This window comes from Nerophis ophidion, linkage group LG14 (assembly GCF_033978795.1).
Source record: "Nerophis ophidion isolate RoL-2023_Sa linkage group LG14, RoL_Noph_v1.0, whole genome shotgun sequence".
NCBI classification, from domain to species: Eukaryota; Metazoa; Chordata; class Actinopteri; order Syngnathiformes; family Syngnathidae; genus Nerophis; species Nerophis ophidion.
In genome coordinates this window covers 20922452-20945590 of record NC_084624.1, presented here as the reverse complement: position 1 = coordinate 20945590, position 23139 = coordinate 20922452, and the positions used below count along the sequence as shown (strand labels likewise).

The window sequence follows — 23139 nt, the reverse complement described above, 5'->3', positions numbered from 1 at the left end:
CACGTGACAAAGAAGTTGGGAAAGATGGCAATAAATACTGATAAAGTTGAGGAATGCTCATCAAACACTTATTTGGAACATCCCACAGATGTGCAGGCTAATTGGGAACAGGTGGGTGCCATGATTGGGTATAAAAACAGCTTCCCAAAAAATGCTGTCTTTCACAAGAAAGGATGGGGCGAGGTACACCCCTTTGTCCACAACTGCGTGAGTAAATAGTCAAACAGTTTAAGAAAAACGTTTCTCAAAGTACAATTGCAAGAAATTTAAGGATTTTATCATCTACGGTACATACTATCATCAAAAGGTTCAGAGAATCTGGAGAAATCACTCCACGTAAGCGGCATGGTCGGAAACCAACATTGAATGACTGTGACCTTCGATCCCTCAGACGGCACAGTTTCAAAAACCGACTTCAATCTGTAAAGGATATCACCACATTGGCTCAGGAACACTTCAGAAAACCACTGTCACTAAATACAGTTTGTTGCTACATCTGTAAGTGCAAGTTAAAGCTCTACTATGCAAAGCGAAAGCCATTTATCAACAACATCCAGAAACGCCGCCGGCTTTTCTGGGCCCGAGATCATATAAGATGGACTGATGCAAAGTGGAAAAGTGTTCTGTGGTCTGACGAGTCCACATTACAAATTATTTTTGGAAGTATTCAACATTGTGTCATCCAGACCAAAGGGGAAGCGAACCATTCAGACTGTTATCGACGCAAAGTTCCATATGTTTCCTTTAATTAAGAGCCTCACCAAAAATGACAACAAAGAATCTTGATTCAAATAAATGCAGTTTAATGACCATCCCTATTACCAGTCCATAAAATTGCTTTCTGTTAAAACTAGTGTTGAGTCTGGTGAATATGCTGCAGATAGAGATAACTTGGTTTAGTTTATTTGCAAAATTACACCCAAAAATATGATCCGTGATACAAAGTGAGACAAATGCAGGTAGCGGCCACTTTCCCTCCACTGACCTATTATATTTCATCAAGGAATGAGCTGTATTATTCATCTGTTTTCCAACACGCCGTGTATATTCCCCACGGGGGCAGGGCTATTAACACCCCTCTCGCCCCTGTGTCGGACGGAAGATATTCTTCACTGGCGCATCAATACTGGCCTCCTCTAGTTCTACGAGCCAAAATGATTTCTTGGCCTTGTTCTGATTGCAACCTCTCTCCTTTCTTATACATGGCGGACATTATTTTTCTCAGGAGATATTAACTCTCACCGTGGACCCGAGAGACATTCTTCAGTAGGGGAGTTCACATTAAGTGGTGTTGCGAGGGATGACTCCCCTGAGCCGGGGGCCGTACTTTACCGAGCCGCTCGTTTCCACCAACATTGATCCGGATGAGTAACACAGGGTGTACATGTGTGCACATCCGTCTTTCTTATAACAAACCCCAGATTTTTGCAAGCAGCCTACTTTGAAACATTCATATATCAATATTCTCTGGAGGGTTAAGAGTTGGGGCTCTATTTGTAAAAGTTGAGGTTTTAAGAAGCCTTTTCGGTACTGGCTAGTATTTGTCAACGGACCGCTGGAAGAAAGTACACGAAAAGTTAACAACAAACCCCAAAACCAGTGAAGTTAACACGTTGTGTAAATGGCAAACAAAAATACAGAATACAATGATTTGCAAATCCTTTTCAACTTATATTCAATTCAATAGACTGCAAAGACAAGATACTAAAAATCGGAACTGGAAAACTTTGTTATTTTTTGCAAATATAACTCATTTGCAACATGTTTCAAAAAAGCTGTGACAAGTGGCAAAAAAAACTGAGAAAGTTAAGGAATGCTCATCAAACACTTATTTGTAACATCCCACAGGTGTACAGGCTAATTGGGAACAGGTGGGTGCCATGATTGGGTATAAAAGCAGCTTTCATGAAATGTTCAGTCATTCACAACCAAGGATGAGGCGGGGGTCACCACTTTGTCAACAAGTTCCTGAGCAAATTGTCCAACAGTTTAAGAACAACATTTCTCAACCAGCTAGGGATTTCACCATCTACGGTCCAAAATACCATCAAAAGGTTCTGAGAATCTCGAGAAATCACTGCATGTAAGCGATGATATTAGGGACCTTGGATTCCTCAGGCGGTACTGCATCAAAAAGCGACATCAGTGTGTAAAGGCCATCACCACATGGGCTCAGGAACACTTCAGAAAACCAATGTCAGTAATTACAGTTGGTCACTACATCTGTAAGTGTAAGTTAAAACTCTATTATGCAAAGCCAAAACCATTTATCAACAACACCCAGAAACCCTTCGCTGGACCCGAGCTCATCTAAGATGGAATTATGCAAAGTAGAAAAGTGTTCTGTGGTCCGACAAGTCCATATTTCAAATTGTTTTTGGAGATTGTGGGAGTGGAGTCCTCCGGACCAAAGAGGAAAAGAACCATCCGGATTGTTGTAGGTACAAAGTTGAAAAGCCAGCATCTGTGATGGTTTGGGGGTGTATTAGTGCCCAAGACATGGGTAACTTACACATCTGTGAAGGTACCATTAATGCTGAAAGGTGAAGGTACCATTAATGCTGAAAGGCACATACAGGTTTTGGAGCAACGTATGTTGCCATCCAAACAACGTCTTTTTCATGGACACCTGTCTCCCATTGAAAATGTGTGATGCAATATGAAGCCTAACTTAAGCTGTACATCAAGTAAGAATGGGAAAGAACTTCACTTCAAAAATGTGTCTCCTCAGTTGCCAAACGTTTACTGAGTGTTGTTAAAAGGAAAGGCCATGTAACACAGTGGTAAAAATACCCCTCTGACAACTTTTTTGCAATGTGTTGCTGCCATTGAATTCTAAGTTAATGATTCTTTGCAAAAAAATGAAGTCTCTTAGTCTGAACAACAAACATCTTGTCTTTGTAGTCTATTCAATCGAATATAAGTTGAAAAGGATTTGCAAATAATTATTTTCTGTTTTTATTTACCATTTACACAACGTGAAAACTTCACTGCTTTTGAGTTATGTAAAAGAAGTGACTCCATTTCATTCTACTATGGGGGAAACTGTTACTTTCCAACTACGGAAGAATGTCACCCTGAATTATCTCAAACTCCTGCTTTAATGTCAGTATTGTCATTTGTGGAATAAGGCTGGAAGACTGAGTGGAACCTAACTAATCGTAGCTCATGCCATGTTCGGTGTACACCTTACTTACCAACCTTGAGATCTCTGATTTCGGGTGGGGAGGCGTGGTCGGGGGTGGGGCAGAGGTGTGGTTGGGGGGCGTGGTTGGGGTGGGGGCGTGGTTAAGAGGGGTGGCGTATAATTCACCAACTTGAGTATTTCATATATATTACATGTATATATATTTATATATATATATGTATGAAATACTTGACTTTAAGTGAATTCTAGCTATATATATTTATTTTACTATATATATAAATAAAATAAATAGTTGAATTTCAGACGGCACCTATCAAATACACAATAAAAAAACACAGTTGTTCTACTAAATGTACTGTGCTTGCTGGTTACTAAAAAACAACAACAACACTTACCTTTCACTATTTGAGTAACCTTTGTTCTGCCATTTCCGTATTGGCAAGCGATCTCTGAATCCGGGAACATCCTTCACGGATTTCTTGTAGACATCCGCAAATGAGAACGGGATGTTGCTTCAAGCTATCAGCATAGCCATCTTTGTCTCAGCATAAGATACGCCATCGGGTCTCCATTTTGCTAGGTGAGCCATAATACTATGTTGTGAACGATGCTGCGCTGCGGACGCTTTGTGCTTTGCTGACCGTTCATGGCTGAGTATATCCGTTCACCGTGTTCAATGCAGAAGTCTGTTCTACAAAATTTACAGGCAACATACCCATTCCCCTTCGAACTCTCCTGGATAAACTGAAATTCTTGTTTCCAATCGTTCTGGAACTTGCAAGCGTATTTCTTCATTTTGCTCGTCGACGGTGTAATATATTGGGTTGGAGTCAATAACTAGGCGACGTGATGACGTTACATCTCTTTACTGTGGGCTTCAGAACAGATATTCTATTCTATGTACAGTAAATGGCAGTATTGTCCTGTTTAAGAGGGTCACAACATTGAGTCAGGTTCTCATGGAGCTGGAGTGGGCGTGGCCTCCAGGTCCGTCTGAATTTTGGGAGATTTTCGGGAGAAAATTTGTCCCGGGAGGTTTTCGAGAGAAGTGCTTAAATCCGGGAGGGTTGGCAAGTATGATGTACACATTCGGGCCCAGCGGACATCAGTCAAATAGTTTTGATGAAACCATTCAAACAAGGGCTGATCATGTGTGCAGTACTCCCACCACTCCACAGGGGGCAACGGCGAGGATTGTGTCACGATGAAGCAGCAGTGGGTGAGTAGAAGAAGACTACTCATTCAACCTGAAAAAACTATGAAAATAATTACGAAAACTGACTTTTGTTCACGACTGGATAACAAAATATGAATGTTCTGCCCTGAAGACCTGCTCCTGTTGGAACAATAAAAGCGACGTTGATCCAGACAAGAAGCAACAATGATTGAAATCCAGAAGTGTAATCTTCATCACCAATGTTGCTCAAACATTTGTAAGTAGATATTGTGCGTGAAGATATATATTTTTTTTGTATTAAAATTGTCTTGTGTATTCCTGGTCGTGTTGTTTTTTGGTTTAAGAGTAACTGGGCGATGAAAGCTTGTTTAATACATGTAGCACCAAATTTGACCAGTAGAGGGGGATGTTTGATGTACTATAGATGTTCAATTTCAATATGTGTAAACATATGTAGTTGTGTGAATGGATTAAAACTAAACCTATTTTACTTGTGTAAAATACACAATAATAATGTAACAAACAGTTCAGGGTGTCCCAAGTTATCAGAGACATGTTAGGTAAGGAGGAGGGGTTTTGTCCCTCCAGAGTTGCTGTAGGGCTGTGACGTAAGAGGTCTATAAAGGTGGGTTGTTGAAGAAGGTGCGCTGACACTATGTGTAAAGGAGAGAACATTAAAGAAATGGTGGAGACCGGATCTGCTCTCATGACTCCCGTTTATTATTTTATTATATAAGTACACAAAATATGCGAACCCAAGACACTCGGCTACATTGGTAGCAGCGGTAGGATTTTATCTGCTGTGTTGAAATAAAAAGAAGAAAGCGTTACACGAGACTCGTGAGTTTCCAATTAGCTGCACGTGTATAGTTAGCTGCTAAGCTTCTTGGCTATTTTGCGGACACGTGGTGTGGTGACGAGGACCTTTATGGGCCCGGGCCAGGCGCTGTTTGACGGACACTCACACGGCATGGGTGTCGAAGATGGACTTTTTTTTTTTTAACCGCTCCCTTCACCGGCGACAGGAGCCAGAGTTTGTCAGCTGGTGCGAGGCAGTTGGAAGTAGCCGTTAGTGCGACGGCGGGGGCCGGCCGCAGCTGCAATGAGGAACTGGTGAGAAGTCTCTCGACTCGTCTCATTGAAGAGAGACTGGGGGAAGCTTTTGGACAAAAACAATTAATGGACCGCTTCGGGGCCAGCCTGTCGGCGCGTGTGCGTACTCCGGCGGAGAGCTTGGAGGTTTTTGCTGCGGACGTGGGTCGGCTGGTTGTGGAGGCGTTCCCGGGAATCTTACTACTGGCCCTTCATGCGGAGAGACATCCGACGGTGGTGTGAGCAGTGCAGAGCATGTCGGACCCGTCAGTGCCCTTAACGTTCCCGTGGGCGGGTTCCAGATTTGTCGCCCCTTCCGGAGGGTGGTAATTGACATTCTGGAGTGGCCCAGAAGTTCCCATGGGCGGTCCCAGGTTTGTCGGCCACTCCGGAGGGTGATCATAGACGATCTGGATGTGGCCCGGAGGTTCCCATGGGCAGCGTGGGGCCCCAGGGTGTTTCCCCTTCAATTAGACTCTGCCAGTTGCTTGAAATACAAAAACAAAAAGGTTCCCATGGGTGGCGTGGGGCCCCAGGGTGTTCCCTCTTCAATTAGACTCTGCCAGTTGCTACGCGCACCACTGCCTATAACCCCAAGTCTGATGGCATGATGGAGCGTCATAATCGAACTATCTCACAAATGGACTATCTCGCAGGGGGTCACTGGGGCGACCTCCTTGGCACAATCGGACAATCTCGTAGGGGGGGACTGGGGTAACCTCCTGCGCACAATCGGAAAATCTCGTAGGGGGTGACTGGGGTAACCTCCTGCGCACAATCGGACTATCTCGCTGGGGGCGACTTCCCTCGCATAATCGAACTATCTAACAGGGTGTCGTCACACCTGGACATGGATTGGTTTTGCTTCTTCGATGCAGAGATGATGTGGAATGAGTCAGGCGTGGATGCGAGTACATGGTTATTTATTTAAACACTAAATACAAAGATAAGCAAACTCAGGGCGCTCACGAGGAGGTACAAAACTTGGCTAAGAACAGGAAACAAAAACACTTGCACGATGGCATGAATGAACTATGAATAAACAAAAGATACTATCATAGATAATCGATAAACCAAAAACTAGCACTGAGGCAAAAGATACAAAAATCTTACGTGACGTGGTCAAAATGGTTAGCTGCGTTGCAAGGCGTGAAAGTTTGGCAGTATGCACAGCAAATAGGAATGTAAGCAATCGCAAAATGCAGGCAAAGTTCCCAGGACGATGAACAGAAAGCAAATGACATAAATAGTGGCTGTGGTAACTAGAAACAGGTGTGAGAGCTGAGGGACGGGGCGTGACTAGGAGGGAAGGGTGAAAATCAATGAGTTGTCATAGTAACAAAAACAAACTAGGAAGTGCAAAACGGAACAAGAGTCCAGAAAACAAAACAAAACATGATCAAACATAAAACCAGATTAACAAGCATGACACGGGGGGCGATTGGAGCGACCTCCTTCGCATCTGCAAGTTTTGCGCTTTTCTATTATTAGATACTCAAAGCGCTCACAGAGAAGCGGGAACCATTAATTAATTCACATCTGGTGGTGGTAATGAACATCTGTTGCCACAGCTGCCCTGGGTAGACTGACGGAAGCGTGGCTGCCAGTGTGCGCCTACGGCCCCTCCGACCAACACCTATCATTCATTCACCAGTGTGAGCGGCACCAGGGGCAAGGGTGAAGTGTCCTTCCCAAAGACACGACGGCAGCGACTTGGATGTTAATAGGTGGGGAGCGAACCTGCAACCCTCAGGTTTCTGGCACAGCCGCTCTACCCACTATGCCATGCCGACCCTAAATGGACGTTATACTTTTGTAATGTTTATGTTTTAAGTCTTACATGAAAAATAAATTAAACTGAGAAAGAATAACAATTCAAAATAAGGAACATCAATCACCAACAAAACTTCTGGAGCTTCTGTTTCTTCATACTGTCATCTCACTGCACCCGCTGGAATTGAGTAGCCAGGGCAGAATAATTATTTTATTGACTGTGCAGTATAAAAGGTGATGTGTTTACTTTGTAATAAAAGGCCTACTGAAACCCACTACTACCCACCACGCAACGCAGTCTGATAGTTTATATATCAATGATGAAAAATTAACATTGCAACACATGCCAATATGGCCTTTTTAGTTTACTAAATTGCAATTTTAAATTTCCCGGGAGTTTCGTCTTGAAAACGTTGTGTAATGATGACGTGTACGCAAGATGTCACGGGTTTTTAGGAAGTATGAGCGCTGCACACACACACAGCTAAAAGTCGTCAGCTTTAACCGCATAATTATACAGTATTTTGGACATCTGTGTTGCTGAATCTTTTGCAATTTGTTCAATTAATATTGGAGAAGTCAAAGTAGAAAGATGGAGTTGGGAAGCTTTAGCTTTTAGCCACACAAACACACGGTGATTCCTTGTTCAAAATTCCCGGAGGTGAAACTTTACTATCGATCAGAGCGCGGTCAAGCGAACATGGATCCCAACCGAATGTCAACCAGCCGGTTTCGGTGAGAAAATTGTGGTTAAAAAGTCGCTTCTTACCGGAGAAAAGCTGAGCTTGTGCCGTCCGTACAGCTGCCTTGGACTCCCCTGAGACACTAGCGTCAAGACACCCGTGGCGACACACCTCCGACTATCAGGTAATATTAAACTCACTAAAACACTAGCAACACAATAGAAAGATAAGGGATTTCCCAGAATTATCCTCGTAAGTGTCTAAAAACATCTGAATCTGTCCCAATGCAATCGCGTTTAGTTTTTTTTTACTTTTTTTTCTTTCTTATTTTCTAGTCCGTCGCTATCAATATCCTTAAACACAAATCTTTCATCCTCGCTCAAATTAATGGGGACTGGGACTTTTTGTTGGAGGCTCCCATTAAAATCAATGTGAATATGTGAGGAGCCATCAACATGTGACGTCATCGTCTGCGACTTCCGGTAGAGGCAGGGCTTTTCTGTTAGCACCGAAAGTTGCAAACTTTATCGTGGATGCCATTTTTTTTTTCCATCCATTTTCTACCGCTTATTCCCTTTCGGGGTCGCGGGGGGCGCTGGCGCCTATCTCAGCTACAATCGGGCGGAAGGCAGGGTACACCCTGGACAAGTCGCCACCTCATCGCAGGGCCAACACAGATAGACAGACAACATTCACACTCACATTCACACACTAGGGCCAATTTAGTGTTGCCAATCAACCTATCCCCAGGTGCATGTCTTTGGAAGTGGGAGGAAGCCGGAGTACCCCGAGGGAACCCACGCATTCACGGGGAGAACATGCAAACTACACACAGAAAGATCCCGAGCCTGGATTTGAACCCAAGACTGCAGGAACTTCGTATTGTGAGGCAGACGCACTAACCCCTCTCCCACCGTGAAGCGTGGATGTTCTCTACAAAATCCTTTCAGCAAAAATATGGCAATATCGTGAAATGATCAAGTATGACACATAGAATGGACCTGCTATCCCCGTTTAAATAAGAAAATCTCATTTCAGTAGGCCTTTAAGTAAACTAAGCCTCAAAGAAATATAATTTGCGGAGGCACTTTCTGATGAAACATCCAAATTTCAATGACCAGCCCCCAAGACCTTTGACTATTGACTTCATGATGTAGTCGTATAGCCCTGTTCTACCTCTTTGGATAGCACACTATTTGAATCATGCTGGTTTCGGCCATGTCGCGTGCGATATTTTTCTTATTTAATTCAAGACGCAATAAATCAACGAGGAGTTGTACACCAGCCTCATCAAACAATCAATGGGTTAGTTTATTATGATAACAATTAAGAATTCATGTTGTTTAGGAGGGCTTTGTGGCAATGTACAGTGTTCTTAGCGTAGCAGTAAAAGCAGACACCAAAGTGAAAAAAAAATATGGTAGGGTACCAAGTACTCAACCCAGAGGAAAACCAAGAATAATAGATTAAGATGAAAACTTGACATTATGTCCTTGGATAAACTTAGAGCGATGCGTTACACTAAAATGACCTTATTGACTCAGTTGTGAGAATTAAAGAATAACAATTAAAAGCCTACTGAAATGAGATTTTCTTATTTAAACGGGGATAGCAGGTCCATTCTATGTGTCATACTTGATCATTTCGCGATATTGCCATATTTTCGCTGAAAGGATTTAGTAGAGAACATCCACGATAAAGTTCGCAACTTTTGGTCGCTAACAGAAAAGCCTTGCCTTTACCGGAAGTCGCAGACGATTACGTCACTCGTGTGAAGGCTCCTCACATCCTCACATTGTTTTTAATGGGAGCCTCCAACAAAAAGAACTATTCGGACCGAGAAAACAACAATTTACCCATTAATTTGAGCGAGGATGAAAGCTTCGTGTTTGAGGATATTGATAGCGAAGGGCTAGAAAAAAAATCAACAATCAAGTAAAAAAAAAAAGCGATTGCATTGGGACGGATTCAGATGTTTTTAGACACATTTACTAGGATAATTCTGGAAAATCCCTTATCTTTTTATTGTGTTGCCAGTGTTTTAGTGAGTTAAATAGTACTTAATAGTTGGAGGGGTTTGTCCACGGGTGTCTTGAGGCCAGTGTCTGATGGAAGTCGACGGCAGCTGTATGGACGGCACAAACTCAGCTGATCTCTGGTAAGTGGCGACTTTTTACCACAATTTTCTCACCGAAAACTGCTGGTTGACATTTGGTCGGGATCCATGTTCGCTTGACCGCTCTGATTTATAGTAAAGCTTCACCTCCGGGAACTTTAAACAAGGAGTCACCGTGTGTTTGTGTGGCTAAAGGCTAAAGCTTCCTAGCTACATCTTTCTAATTTGACTTCTCCATTATTAATTGAACAAATTGCAAAAGATTCAGCAACACATATGTCCAAAATACTGTGTAATTATGCGGTTAAAGCAGACGACGTTTAGCTGAGTGTGTGCGCAGCGCTAATATTTCCTTACAGTCCGTGACGTCACACGTACACGTCATCATTATACAACATTTTCAACAAGAAACTCCCGGGAAATTTAAAATTGTAATTTAGTAAACTAAAAAGGCCGTATTGGCATGTGTTGCAATGTTAATATTTCATCATTGATATATAAACTATCAGACTGCGTGGTCGGTAGTAGTGGGTTTCAGTAGGCCTTTAAACCGACAAGTTTGTATAATGGAGCAGAGTTCCCCGTAAGAAAGTAGGCCTTTAAATGTATTTTGTGTATTCACATGCGACAGTATATACAGTATTAAGGTATAAAGTGCTGTGCAAAGTTAGTTTTAATTTTTAAAGACGACACAGGCCACCGCCACGGCAAAATAAAAGCACATCACCTTAAAAATAAAGGCTTTTTTTTTAAACATGAAAACAAATTTAAGTAATATATTGTATGAATGTATATACTGTATATAGTCTATTATTTACATACTATTGGCCACTTTTCAATTGAAAAACAACTCAAATACAAAAAAGTTTTCCTCTATGCTTTGTTTCAAAAATAAAATGTGTATCTTAATCGCCTGTCAGCAGCACGGAGTTGGCATTTCAAGTAAATTCATGCATTTTTTTTCAAGCGTGTGAAAACGCTAGTTTTGACATAACTATTACTATTACTATAACGTCTAACTGTACGCCGTGTGCGTCTTCTAACCTCCGTTTTAACATTCTTGTGTGGGACAACCCCCTGAATGTGTGGGGATTTTTAACTCAAAAGTTTCTACAACTCTTATTTTTTTGTGATGGAGTAATTGGAGCACATACTTGTTGGTCACAAAAAAAATTCATCAAGTTTGGTTCTTTTATGAATTTATTATGGGTCTACTGAAAATGTGAGCAAATCTGCTGGGTCAAAAGTATACATACAGCAATGTTAATATTTGGTTACATGTCCCTTGGCAAGTTTCACTGCAATAAGGCGCTTTTGGTAGCCATTCACAAGCTTCTGGTTAAATTTTTGACCACTCCTCTTGAAAAAATTGGTGCACTTCAGCTAAATGTGTTGGTTTTCTGACATGAACTTGTTTCTTCAGCATTGTCCACATGTTTAAGTCAGGACTTTGGGAAGACCATTCCAAAACATTAACTCTAGTTTGATTTGGCCATTCCTTTACCACTGTTGACGTGTGTTTGTGATCATTGTCCTGTTGGAACACCCAACTGCGCCAGAGACCCAACCTCCGGGCTGATGATTTTAGGTTGTCCTGAAGAATTTAGAGGTAATCCTCCTTTTTTATTGTCCCATTTACTCTCTGTAAAGCACCAGTTTCATTGGCAGCCAAACAGGCCCAGAGCATAATACTACCACCACCATACTTGATGGTAGGGCTGGTGTTCCTGGGGTAAAAGTCCTCACCTTTCTTCCTCCAAACATGTTGCTGAGTAATCTGACCACAGAACTTTCCTCCAGAAGGTCTTATCTTTGTCCAAATAAGAGTTGTAGAAATTATTGAAAACTCAAGACAGCCATGACATAATGTCCTTCACAAGTGTACGTAAACTTTTGATCATGACTGTATATGCGCTGTGATTGGTCAATTGTACGTTAGCATCAAGCATGAGAGACAACCTTCATCCTGATTAGTTGTATTGTTTTTTTCCCCCAGTTTATTTTAAACTGTATTATTAATTTAACATGATTCGTATATGTATGTGCACTTAATGTGTACATTGAGGTACTTTGTATGCTTAGTTTTACAGGGACTTCACTGTAGAGAGTATCAATTTATTTTTTCCTCGCTAATTCAAGACTGTTTACATATTTGCGAACTAAATTCCCACAATCAGGGAGGCCAGAATAAAATGTAGCCTGTGTTGCATTTTAAAAAAAAGCAGCAACAAATGAAATACAAAGCAAAACAATATGACATAAGATACATATATACATATACTTATAACTAATAACACAGAATTGTTTCTGAATATGCCGCATTTTTCGGATTATAAATCGCTCCGGAGTATACGTCGCACTGGCCGAAAATGCATAATAAAGAAGGGAAAAAACATACATAAGTCGCACTGGAGTATAAGTCACATTTCTTGGGGAAATTTATTTGATAAAACCCAACACCTAGCATAGACATTTGAAAGGCAATTTAAAATAAATAAAGAATAGTGAACAACAGGCTGAATAACCAACTGAGAAGGTGCCTGGTATGTTAACGTAACATGTTATGGTAAGAGTCATTCAAATAACTATAACATATAGAACTTGTTATACGTTTACCAAACAATCTGTCACCCCTAATCGATAAATCCGATGAAATCTTCTTCCTAGATGTCGCTTCTAAACAACTCTGCCAACTCCAAAGGTATGCGCCGCTTCCTCTTGTCGTTTTCTGCTGCATATTTCACTACGTTCAGCTTGTAATCTGCAGTACATGATCTCCTTTACGGTGCCATTTTTGTTCAACCCTTCTCAGTTTTTATAAGTTACCGCCAACGATGAAATGATCCATTTTAATAGCTATGGCAGTAGCATATAGCATATATCAGTTAGCATTCCATGACCCACAATGCATTTCTGCAATGACCCTCCCCCACCGAATTCTTATTGTTTGACGTGTATGTGACGATTGCTGACATTTTCTTCGTCTCTTCCGCGAATGAGATAAATAATATTGTTTGATATTTTACGTTAATGTGTCAATGAGGGATGTGTACTATGGCTATGAGTTGTTGTTGTTTTTTTCCCTTGGCCTCAGTCTGGACCCCCTCTCCAGGGGCCCAGGCTTAGACCGATTTTTTTCATTTTATTTTATTTTAATATTCTATTTTCTTTAATATTTTTATTTTCCTGAAGGGACTGTCCTGAAGGAATAAATAAAGTACTATCTGATCTAATCTAATCTAATCTAATCTAATCTAATCTAATCTAATCTAATAATTTCACACATAAATCGCTCCGGAGTATGTGTTGCACCCCCGGCCAAACTATGAAAAAAACTGCGACTTATAGTCCGAAAAATACGGTACATACAACATTGTTCAGCCTATTTAAGAATATATATATATATATATATATTTATACATATATTTATATATATATATATATATATATATATATATATATATATATATATATATATATATATATATATATATATATATATATATATATATATATATATATATCATTGCTAATGAAATTAATCATGATATCATAAATATGATTATGTCATACTGACCAGGCCCCTAGCCACCCCTCACCCGTACATACAGTATATAGAGGCAATCTGGGGGAGACCCTGCTACATACAACCAGAATGTCACCCTGAGGATAAATTATTAGGAAAGCTAAAAAATACATTTTGTGTTTGCTGAGTCGTTATGTTTGTCTGTTGGTTAGTTAGCAGGCAACTTTCTAGCTTATAGAAGATGATGATACATAATAGCAGTAAAAACAAATCCTGTATTGGTAACTGAATACTGTGATATACAAAATGTACTCATTTAATACATAAATACAATAACAATATGACAGTACTGTTGACCCCACCCTTAGTTTTCTAAGGGCCCTACAGTCTGCGTTGGCGCCACTAATGGCCCAGTTTTGGTCGGCAGGGATAGGCTTGGGAACCCCTGATTTAAAGCCACGTAGTGATTGTATTATAGAGACATAAAAACGGATACTGCGACACATAAATAAGCTTGTGAGCAGAAAATATCATCTGTGGCAGAGATTAGGCATCAGTAAAATGTTTATAAGGCTTTGAGTCATTTTCAGTAACAACAATAAAAAGAGACGGTATGCAGGCTCGGAAAACAACCACTGTATAATCACAGCTGCATGAAATATGACAGTAATGGTATGAGGACAAGAATACAAATATTACCTAGGATTAGGGATGTATATCGTTATTCATTATTAATTGGTACCCTTATCAGTACTACTGTAATTTGTGTAAATAAAGATGTAAAAAAATATTTTTTTGATTTGCATTTTTATAAGTACAAGAGGTTGTACGCAAGCAAAATCATGCAACATCTCACAGAAGGAAAGCATCTCATCAACCCCTGCTTTTTAAGTCAACTACGTGTACATTGCAACGCTATTGTCGTCTCGTCATTCAATTCAAAATCAATAAATAAAAAATAAAAAAACTTTCATAATCCCTCATGGGGCAATTCATTTTGGCCAACAGGTTATTGTGGCCCACAATGAATGGTCAATAAAACACACATCAGAGAACGACATGGAACTTAGAATGGATAATATAAAATAGCCCACTGTATAAGTAGAGATCATCTACAATTCACATTGCTTTAAGAATGAAAAAAAAAAGAAAATGATGAAAAAAACCATATGAAGAATTGAACAGTTATCTTGAAAAGACCACACAAATCCATCACTATTTTTCTATTTGTTACAATTGCACTCTGTATAGCCAGCCATTATTTTCCTACTGCTAGTCCCTTTAATAATATTTAAAATAATAGTAATAATGTAATAAATAATAAAGTTAAATAATATATATATATATATATATATATATATATATATATATATATATATATATATATATATATATATATATATATATATATATATATATATATATATATGTATGGTAGGGCTGGGCAACATATCGACATACTCGATGTATTGTAGGTTTGTCTCTATGCAATATAGAAAATGACTATATTGTGATATTCGAGTATACGTTCTCACGCAATTGCTTTTAGCTGCGGGCATTACATTACAAGCTTATCCCACTCTTTGTTGTCTCTCCTTCTCACAGACAGCAAGCGCATCTTTTTACATACGTCACATACGTATACGCCCTCGTGGAGCAGCGAGGTAACAGCATGGTAAGGTTAGCTGTGGTACGAGTGGTAATACGAGAGAAAGAAGGTGCAAATCTGGTAACAAATGAAGGAATAATTAATTCCCAAGAAAAACAGCAGCCAAACCATCATCTGCCGGTGGTTTGGCTTCAAAGGGGAATATGTCGAACAGACTACCGTAATTTGTCAAGTGTGGGGCAAAAGCGTCGCTACAAAAAGTAGCATTACTGCTAATATGTAGCATCATTTGAAAAGTCACCTGCTAGAGAATGAAGAGTGCCTAGTCCGCATGTCAACAGCTCCATTCGGTTCCACGCCAACAAAATGCCCAAGCAACAATTTCCACATCAACACCGTATAAAAAAAATAGTGAACTAGATGAGGAGATAACGTCTGCAGTAACCTACCACATACCGATTTGATTTCCTATTATGCAGCTCATTTTTATTTAACAGTTATCGAAATATCTTGTGTGACATCATGCACAAAAGTACAATTTATTTGTCTTAAACAATTGTAGTGGCTTTTTGTACAAAATGTGCACTTTAATATAGTGTTGTTTTGATATGTCATCTTAGTGACATCATGCACAAAAGTGCACTCATAGCTTTTTTTAAAATGTCTCTGTCAATCTTGTACTTTCTGAAATGACATGAATGTTTGTGCCACTGCTTAATAATTGTTTAATAAATACAGTTTTGGTCAATTGACTTAGTCGTGATTTCCCTCTGCGCATGAAAGTTTAAAATGAACATATAATAATGCAGTATGAACAAGAATGTTCTAATGTAGACACATAGAATCATCATACTGCTGTATCAAGTTTTAATTCAGGACTAAGGCAAAAATATTGAGATATACAGTGGGGTAAAAAAGTATTTAGTCAGCCACTGATTGTGCAAGTTCTCCCACTTAAAATGATGACAGAGGTCTGTAATTTTCATCATAGGTACATTTCAACTGTGAGAGACGGAATGTGAAAAAAAAAATCCAGATTTCACATTGTAGGAATTTTAAAGTATTTATTTGTAAATTATGGTGGAAAATAAGAAGTTGGTCAACCATTCAAACCTCTGATGGAAGGAGGTTTTGGCTCAACATCTCACAATACATGGCCCCATTCATTCTTTCCTTAACACGGATCAATCGTCCTGTTCCCTTAGCAGAAAAACAGCCCCAAAGCATGATGTTTCCACCCCCATGCTTTACAGTAGGTGTAGTGTTCTTGAGATGCAACTCAGTATTTTTCTTCCTCCAAACACGACGAGTTGAGTTAATACCAAAAAGTCCTATTTTGGTTTCATCTGACCACATGACATTCTCCCAATCCTATGCTGTATCATCCATGTGCTCTCTGGCAAACTTCAGACGGGCCTTGACATGCACTAGCTTAAGCAGGGGGACACGTCTGGCACTGCCAGATTCGATTCCCTGTCGGCGTAGTGTGTTACTGATGGTAACCTTTGTTACTTCGGTCCTAGTTCTCTGCAGGTCGTTCACCAGGTCCCCCCTTGTGGTTCTGGGATTTTTGCTCACTGTTTTCTCATAATCATTTTGACCCCAAGGGATGAAATCTTGCGTGGAGCCCCAGATCGAGGGAGATTATCAGTGGTCTTGTATGCATTTTCTGATAATTGCTCCCAAAGTTGATTTTTTCACACCAAGCTGCTTGCCTATTGTAGATTCACTCTTCCCAGTCTGGTGCAGGTCTACAATTGTTTTTCTGGTGTCCTTCGACAGCTCTTTGGTCTTGGGCATATTGGAGTTTGGAGTCTGACTGTTTGAAGCTGTGGACAGGTGTCTTTTATACAGATAACGAGCTCAAACAAGTGCCATTTATACAAGTAACGAGTGGGGGACAGAAGAGCTTCTTAAAGAAGAAGTTACATGTCTGTGAGAGACAGAGATCTTCCTTGTTTGAAGTGACCACATACTTATTTTCCACCATAATTTACAAATAAATTCTTTAAAATTCCTATAATGTGAATTCCTGGATTTTTTTTTCACATTCTGTCTCTCAAAGTTGAAGTGTACCTATGATGACAATTACAGAACTCTGTCATCATTTTAAGTGGGAGAACTTGCACAATCGGTGGCTGACTAAATATGTTTTTGCCCCACTGTATATCGTGTATCCTGACATGGCCTGAAAATATTGAAATATTAAAAAAAGGCCATATCGCCCAGCCCTAATGTATGGTATTCACGGGCAGAGCACAGGCTTTTTAAGGGATCTCCCATATCAAATATATAAGTCAATAAAATTAATTAACATGTTAGGAAAAGGTATTAGTGTTAATGTTGTACACGGACCTAATTGAGCGACGGACGGAAAGCCAACTGAAAGTTGGAAAATGTATGTCTCTGTTGAGCCTGTATTATGTAAATAAAAAGACAAGAGTGATTTTTTAAAATGGTAACCTTTTTTGAGTGGATTAATATTGGCCTGTGCATTACTGGATGGTTTAGAACTTTAGAGGACGGATGATCGACGGTAGCGGTGGTCGTGAGTCGCGCTTTCACTTCAAACTGTAACTAACTTTTCTTAGCGTACGTGACTTTGAGGACTAGAGCGAAGTATTGTTGTGCTACAAACTTTTGTATGGTGTTGCTTCCTTATTTGTGAGTACTTTACACTGCTTATCTTACCTGTCTTTTTAAAGTTAAAGTACTAATGATTGTCACACACACTCTTGGTGTGGCGAAATTATTCTCTGCGTTTGACTTATCACCCTTGATCACCCCCTGGGAGGTGAGGGGAGCAGTGGGGAGCAGCGGTGCCGCGCCCGGGAATAATTTTTGGGGATTTAACCCCCAATTCCAACCCTTCATGCTGAGTGCCAAGCAGGGAGGTAATGGGTCCCATTTTTATAGCCTTTGGTATGACTCGGCCGGGTTTTGAACTCCCAACCTACCGATCTCAGGGCGGACACTCTAACCACTAGGCCACAGAGTAGGTTTTTAATGTGTAGCAGCAGCACTTGAACTGAATGTGACATTGTGTCATAATTTCATATGATCAGCTGGATAGAAAACATAACGACAGCCATATCATTAGCCTATAATCTTAACGGTCTTCCTGGACCGACCCAATTAGGAACCGGTACCAAAAAATACCGGTACAGTGTAAACATCCCTCATTGGAACACTTATTATCGTACTTATTTTAAACATGTCTTGTCTAGTAATAATAATAATAATAGATTTTATTTGTAAAAAGCACTTTACGTTGAGCAAACAACCTCAAAGTGCCACAGTGTAAAAAATAGTAATAATAAAAATAAATAAAATATAAAACTAGAAACAGCCCAAAAGCTACAACCAGCATGCATGTCTATAGAAAGGCTTTTTTAAAAAGATGGGTTTTTAAGCCTTTTTTAAAAGCATCCACAGTCTGAGGTGCCCTCAGGTGGTCAGGGAGAGCATTCCACAGACTGGGAGCAGCAGAGCAGAAAGCCCGGTCTCCCATTGTTCGAAGCTTTGTCCGTGGAGGTTGGAGGAGGATGTAGATGATCATATCTGCTTATTTGACTTTATGAAATGGATATATTCAGTCTTTGACTGGAGTAGGAGGGGATAGAGAGTAGAAAATGAAGGGGAACAACAAGAACTTACTTGGGATACTTTGCGGACCACTTCCCCACTGACGACCAGTCCTTGGACAAAAGACCGGGCGGCCACAAATGTGCGAGTGACCTTCAACTTGAGATCACGAGGTGTCTCCCCGAAAGGGCGAAGCGTCTCCAGCTGTTTGGATACGCACTCCAGGTAGTCGTCCCCTGTTGTTAACGAGATCAATTAACACCAACGTTGCTTTAGTCCAGGAAACATTCCATCTTTTGAAAAGTTTACCTATGGAATACTGCCTGTTTGCGTGGAAGAAGATTTTTTCTAAAAGTCGGCCCCAGAACTCATTCAGCGCTTCTTCCAGGTTGATGTTGGAGCCGCGACAGTAGAGCCTCAAATCTGTGTAGAGGTCGGTGAAAACTTGGGAATTCTGAAGGTAGAACAAGCCCCAGGTGGAGGTGAACGTCTCCTGTAGTGCGACGGCAGAGCTGTTCAGCAACTCCAGGAAATAACCTATAAGGAAAGTAGAGCTGTTAACCCGTTGTCCAAATAAGGAAGGAGTTGCCCGTATCTGCAAGGCCTGAAGCAATTGCTTACATAACATCTTTCAAATGCTAAGTCCATCCTGACCCTTCTGCATTATCTAAGCAGCCTTGTGAAATCCACTGTCCTGTTCTCCGACTCCCGAAAAAACACTCCTGCCTTGCCCTGCATTAGTAAACTGAAACCAAAACAATTGTCCATTTGGGGTCATTGATTTATGCTGAAAACCCCCATGTCTGTTAACTTAGTTTTGATGTTGCTGCAGCATTCTGGCTCTATCGTCACTTAAAGGCCTACAAAAACCCACTACTACCCACCACGCAGTCTGATAGTTTATATATCAAGGATGAAATATTAACATTGCAACACATGCCAATACGTCCTTTTTAGTTTACTAAGTTACAATTTTAAATTTCCCAGGAGTTTCGTCTTCGAAACGTCGTGTAATGATGACGTGTACGCAAGACGTCACACGTTTTTAGGAAGTATGAGCGCTGCACACACACACAGCTAAAAGTCGTCTGCTTTAACAGCATAATTATACAGTTTTTTGGACATCTGTGTTGCTGAATCTTTTGCAATGTGTTCAATTAATATTGGAGAAGTCAAAGTAGAAAGATGGAGTTGGGAAGCTTTAGCCTTTAGCCACACAAACACACCTTGTTCAAAATTCCTGGAGGTAAAACTTTCCTATGGATCAGAGCGCGGTCAAGAGAACATGGATCCCGACCAAATGTCAACCAGCAGGTTTCCGTGAGAAAATTGTGGTTGAAAAGTCAGTTCTTACCGGAGAAAAGCTGAGCTTGTGCCGTCCATAAAGCTGCTGTCGACTCCCCTGAGACACTGTGCGTCAAGACACCCGTGGAGACACCCTTCCGACTAACAGGTACTATTAAACTCACTAAAACACTAGCAACACAATAGAAAGATAAGGGATTTCCCAGAAGTATCCTAGCAAATGTGTCTAAAAACATCAGAATCCGTCCCAAAACAATCGCAATTTTTTTTTTAAGTTTTTTTTTCTAATCCGTCGCTATCAATATCCTCAAACACAAATCTTTCATCCTCGCTCAAATAAATGGGGAAATTGTCGTTTTCTCGGTCCGAATAGCACTTTTTGTTATAGGCTCTCGTTAAAAACAATTTGAATATGTGAGGAGCCATCAAACATGTGACGTCATCGTCTGTGACTACCAGTAGAGGCAGGGCTTTTCTCTAAGCACCGAAAGTTGCAAACTTTATTGTGGATGTTCTCTAATAAATCCTTTCAGCAAAAATATGGCAATATCGTGAAATGATCAAGTATGACACATAGAATGGACCTGCTATCCCCGTTTAAATAAGAAAATCTCATTTCAGTAGGCCTTTAAAGCAGGGGTTTCCAGTATGTGGTTGGTGAGCTAGCGGTGGATGGTGCAGGGTGTGTCAGTCCATCACCAGCCAGACATTAACAAAATGGACCTAAAAATGAATGATAATCAATATTCACCAAGACGTCACTATGGTCACTTGATTGACATCCAAGGCACTCGAGGGTCTTGTGAGATGACGCTGGCTGCTGCCAGATCATTATGACAAGTAAAATGACAAGTCTGCCTTTTATTTCTTTTTACAAAACCAGCAGTGTGTAAGCATCATGTCTGACATCCCTCCCTCGTTCATTGCTTGTCTTCTCTGTTCCCCTTCCTATGTTCCTTGTGTCTTCCCCGTCTCCTGTGATCGAGTATTGCTTCTCGACTTCCATCCGGATTTCTGACTACCTTCCCCGATCCTCGACCACTGCTCGGACAGAGACATTGTTGCCTCTCTCCAACCCTCGACTTTTTGCCTCCCCACAGACTGCCTCCATGCTTCGACGAAGGATTCATCCAACACAAACAACCCCTGGTAACATTCATATTGTTAATTCAGCACATCGTCCTCACACGTTCACTTGAAGTAGCATACACATCCTATACACTCATCAAAGGTTTAAATAAACCTGTTAAACCACAGTACTGCCGTGGTGTCGCCTCCTTCCGTCTGCCGTGCATAACAACACAAGTGGCAAAAAAGACTGACAAAGTTGAGGAATGATTATCAAACACTTTTGTGAAACATCCTACAGGTGAACAGGCTAGTTGGGAACAGGTGGGTCCCATTATTGGGTATTTAAGTGCAATTTCCATGAAATGCTCAGTCGTTCACAAACAAGGATGGGGTGAGGGTCACCACTTTGTCAACAAATGCCTGAGCAAACAGTTTGAGAACAATATTTCTCAACCAGCTATTGCAAAGAATTTCGGGATTTCACCATCTACGGGCCGTAATATAATCAAAAGGTTCAGAGAATCTGGAGAAATCACTGCACGTAAGCGATGATATTACAAACCTTGGATCCCTCAGGCGGTACTGCATCAAAAAGCGACATCAGTGTGTAAATGATATCACCACATGGGCTTAAGAACGCTTCAGAAAACCACTGCCAGTAACTACAGTTGGTTGCTACATCTGGAATTGCAAGTTAAAACTCTGCTATGCAAAACAAAAGCCAATTATCAACAACACCCACAAACGCTTCGCTGGGCCCGAGCTCATCTAAAATGGACTGATGCAAAGCGAAAAGGTGTTCTGTGGTCTGACGAGTCCACATTTCAAATTGTTTTTGGAAACTGGGAACATTGTGTCCTCCAGACCAAAGAGGAAAAGAACCATCTGGACTGTTCTAGGCGCAAAGTTGAAAAGCCAGCATCTGGGATGGAATAGGGGTGTATTAGTGTCCAAGGCATAGGTAACTTTCACATCTAAGAAGGCACCATTAATGCTGAAAGGTAGATACAGGTTTTGGAGCACATATGTTGCCATCCAAGCAACGTTATCATGGACGCCCCTGCTTATTTCAGCAAGACAATGCCAAGCCACGTGTTTCAACAGCGTGGCTTAGTAGTAAAAGAGTGTGGGTACTAGACTGGCTTGCCTGTAGTCCAGACCCGTCGCCCATTGAAAATGTTTGATGCAATATGAAGCATAAATTAGCAGAAGGGAGACTGTTCAACAACTTAAGCTGTACATCATGCAGGAATGGGAAAGATTTCCACTTCCAAAATGTGTCTCCTCAGTTCCCAAACGTTTACTGAGTGTTTTTAAAAGGAAAGGCCATGTAACGCAGTGGTAAGAATGCCCCTGTGACAACTTTTTTGCAAAGTGTTACTGCCATTAAATTCAAAGTTAATGATTATTTACAAATAATAACAAAGTTTCTCCTGCGATGAGGTGGCGACTTGTCCAAGGTGTACGCTGCTTTTCGCCCGATTGTAGCTGAGATAGGCGCCAGCGCCCCCCGCGACCCCAAAAGGGTAGAAAATGGATGGATGGAACAAAGTTTCTCAGTGTAAACATTAAGTATCTTGTCTTTGCAGTCTATTCAGTTGAATAGAAGTTGAACATGATTTGCAAATCATTGATTTCTGTTTATATTTACCATTTACACAACGGGACAACTTCACTGCTTTTGGGTTTTGTAGAAAGCATGGACACGCCAGTTAGCGCGTTACCTTTGACTTAAAGCTCCCAGCTAGCCTTGAAGCACCAGAAAGTATGGACAAGTCAGCAAATGTGGGCTGCACTCTGTTGAACTGGGCTTGCGAGCGTGGTTAGCTCGAAGAAGCCGGCTCACCGCGGTGCCCTTCAGAGCAGCAGAGTTAGCAGTTTTACAGGGAAACCTAAAAAAATACCACTTTTGGCCAGAAAAAGAGAAGACGTCTGCTTGTCATGTGTCCAGGGAGTTACTTCCTTTCCTTGTAAACACTAGCACAAACAAAGAAAGATGTTTCGAAAGTAAAAACAAATCGTCGTTATTACCGACATTTGTATAGATCTGCCAA

General features: G+C 40.8%; 1 protein-coding gene across 1 annotated transcript in view; it reads right to left on the bottom strand.

Annotated features, from left to right (window-relative positions):
* gpc1b (glypican 1b) overlaps positions 1-23139 on the bottom strand; it is a 250772-nt gene that overhangs the window by 57817 nt on the left and 169816 nt on the right. Inside the window, exons 3-4 of the mRNA XM_061920096.1 lie at positions 19019-19246; positions 18782-18945 (exon numbers count right to left, since the gene is read on the bottom strand). Of these exons, the coding sequence (XP_061776080.1) occupies positions 18782-18945; positions 19019-19246 (392 nt within the window). The remainder of the gene's footprint in view (positions 1-18781; positions 18946-19018; positions 19247-23139) is intronic.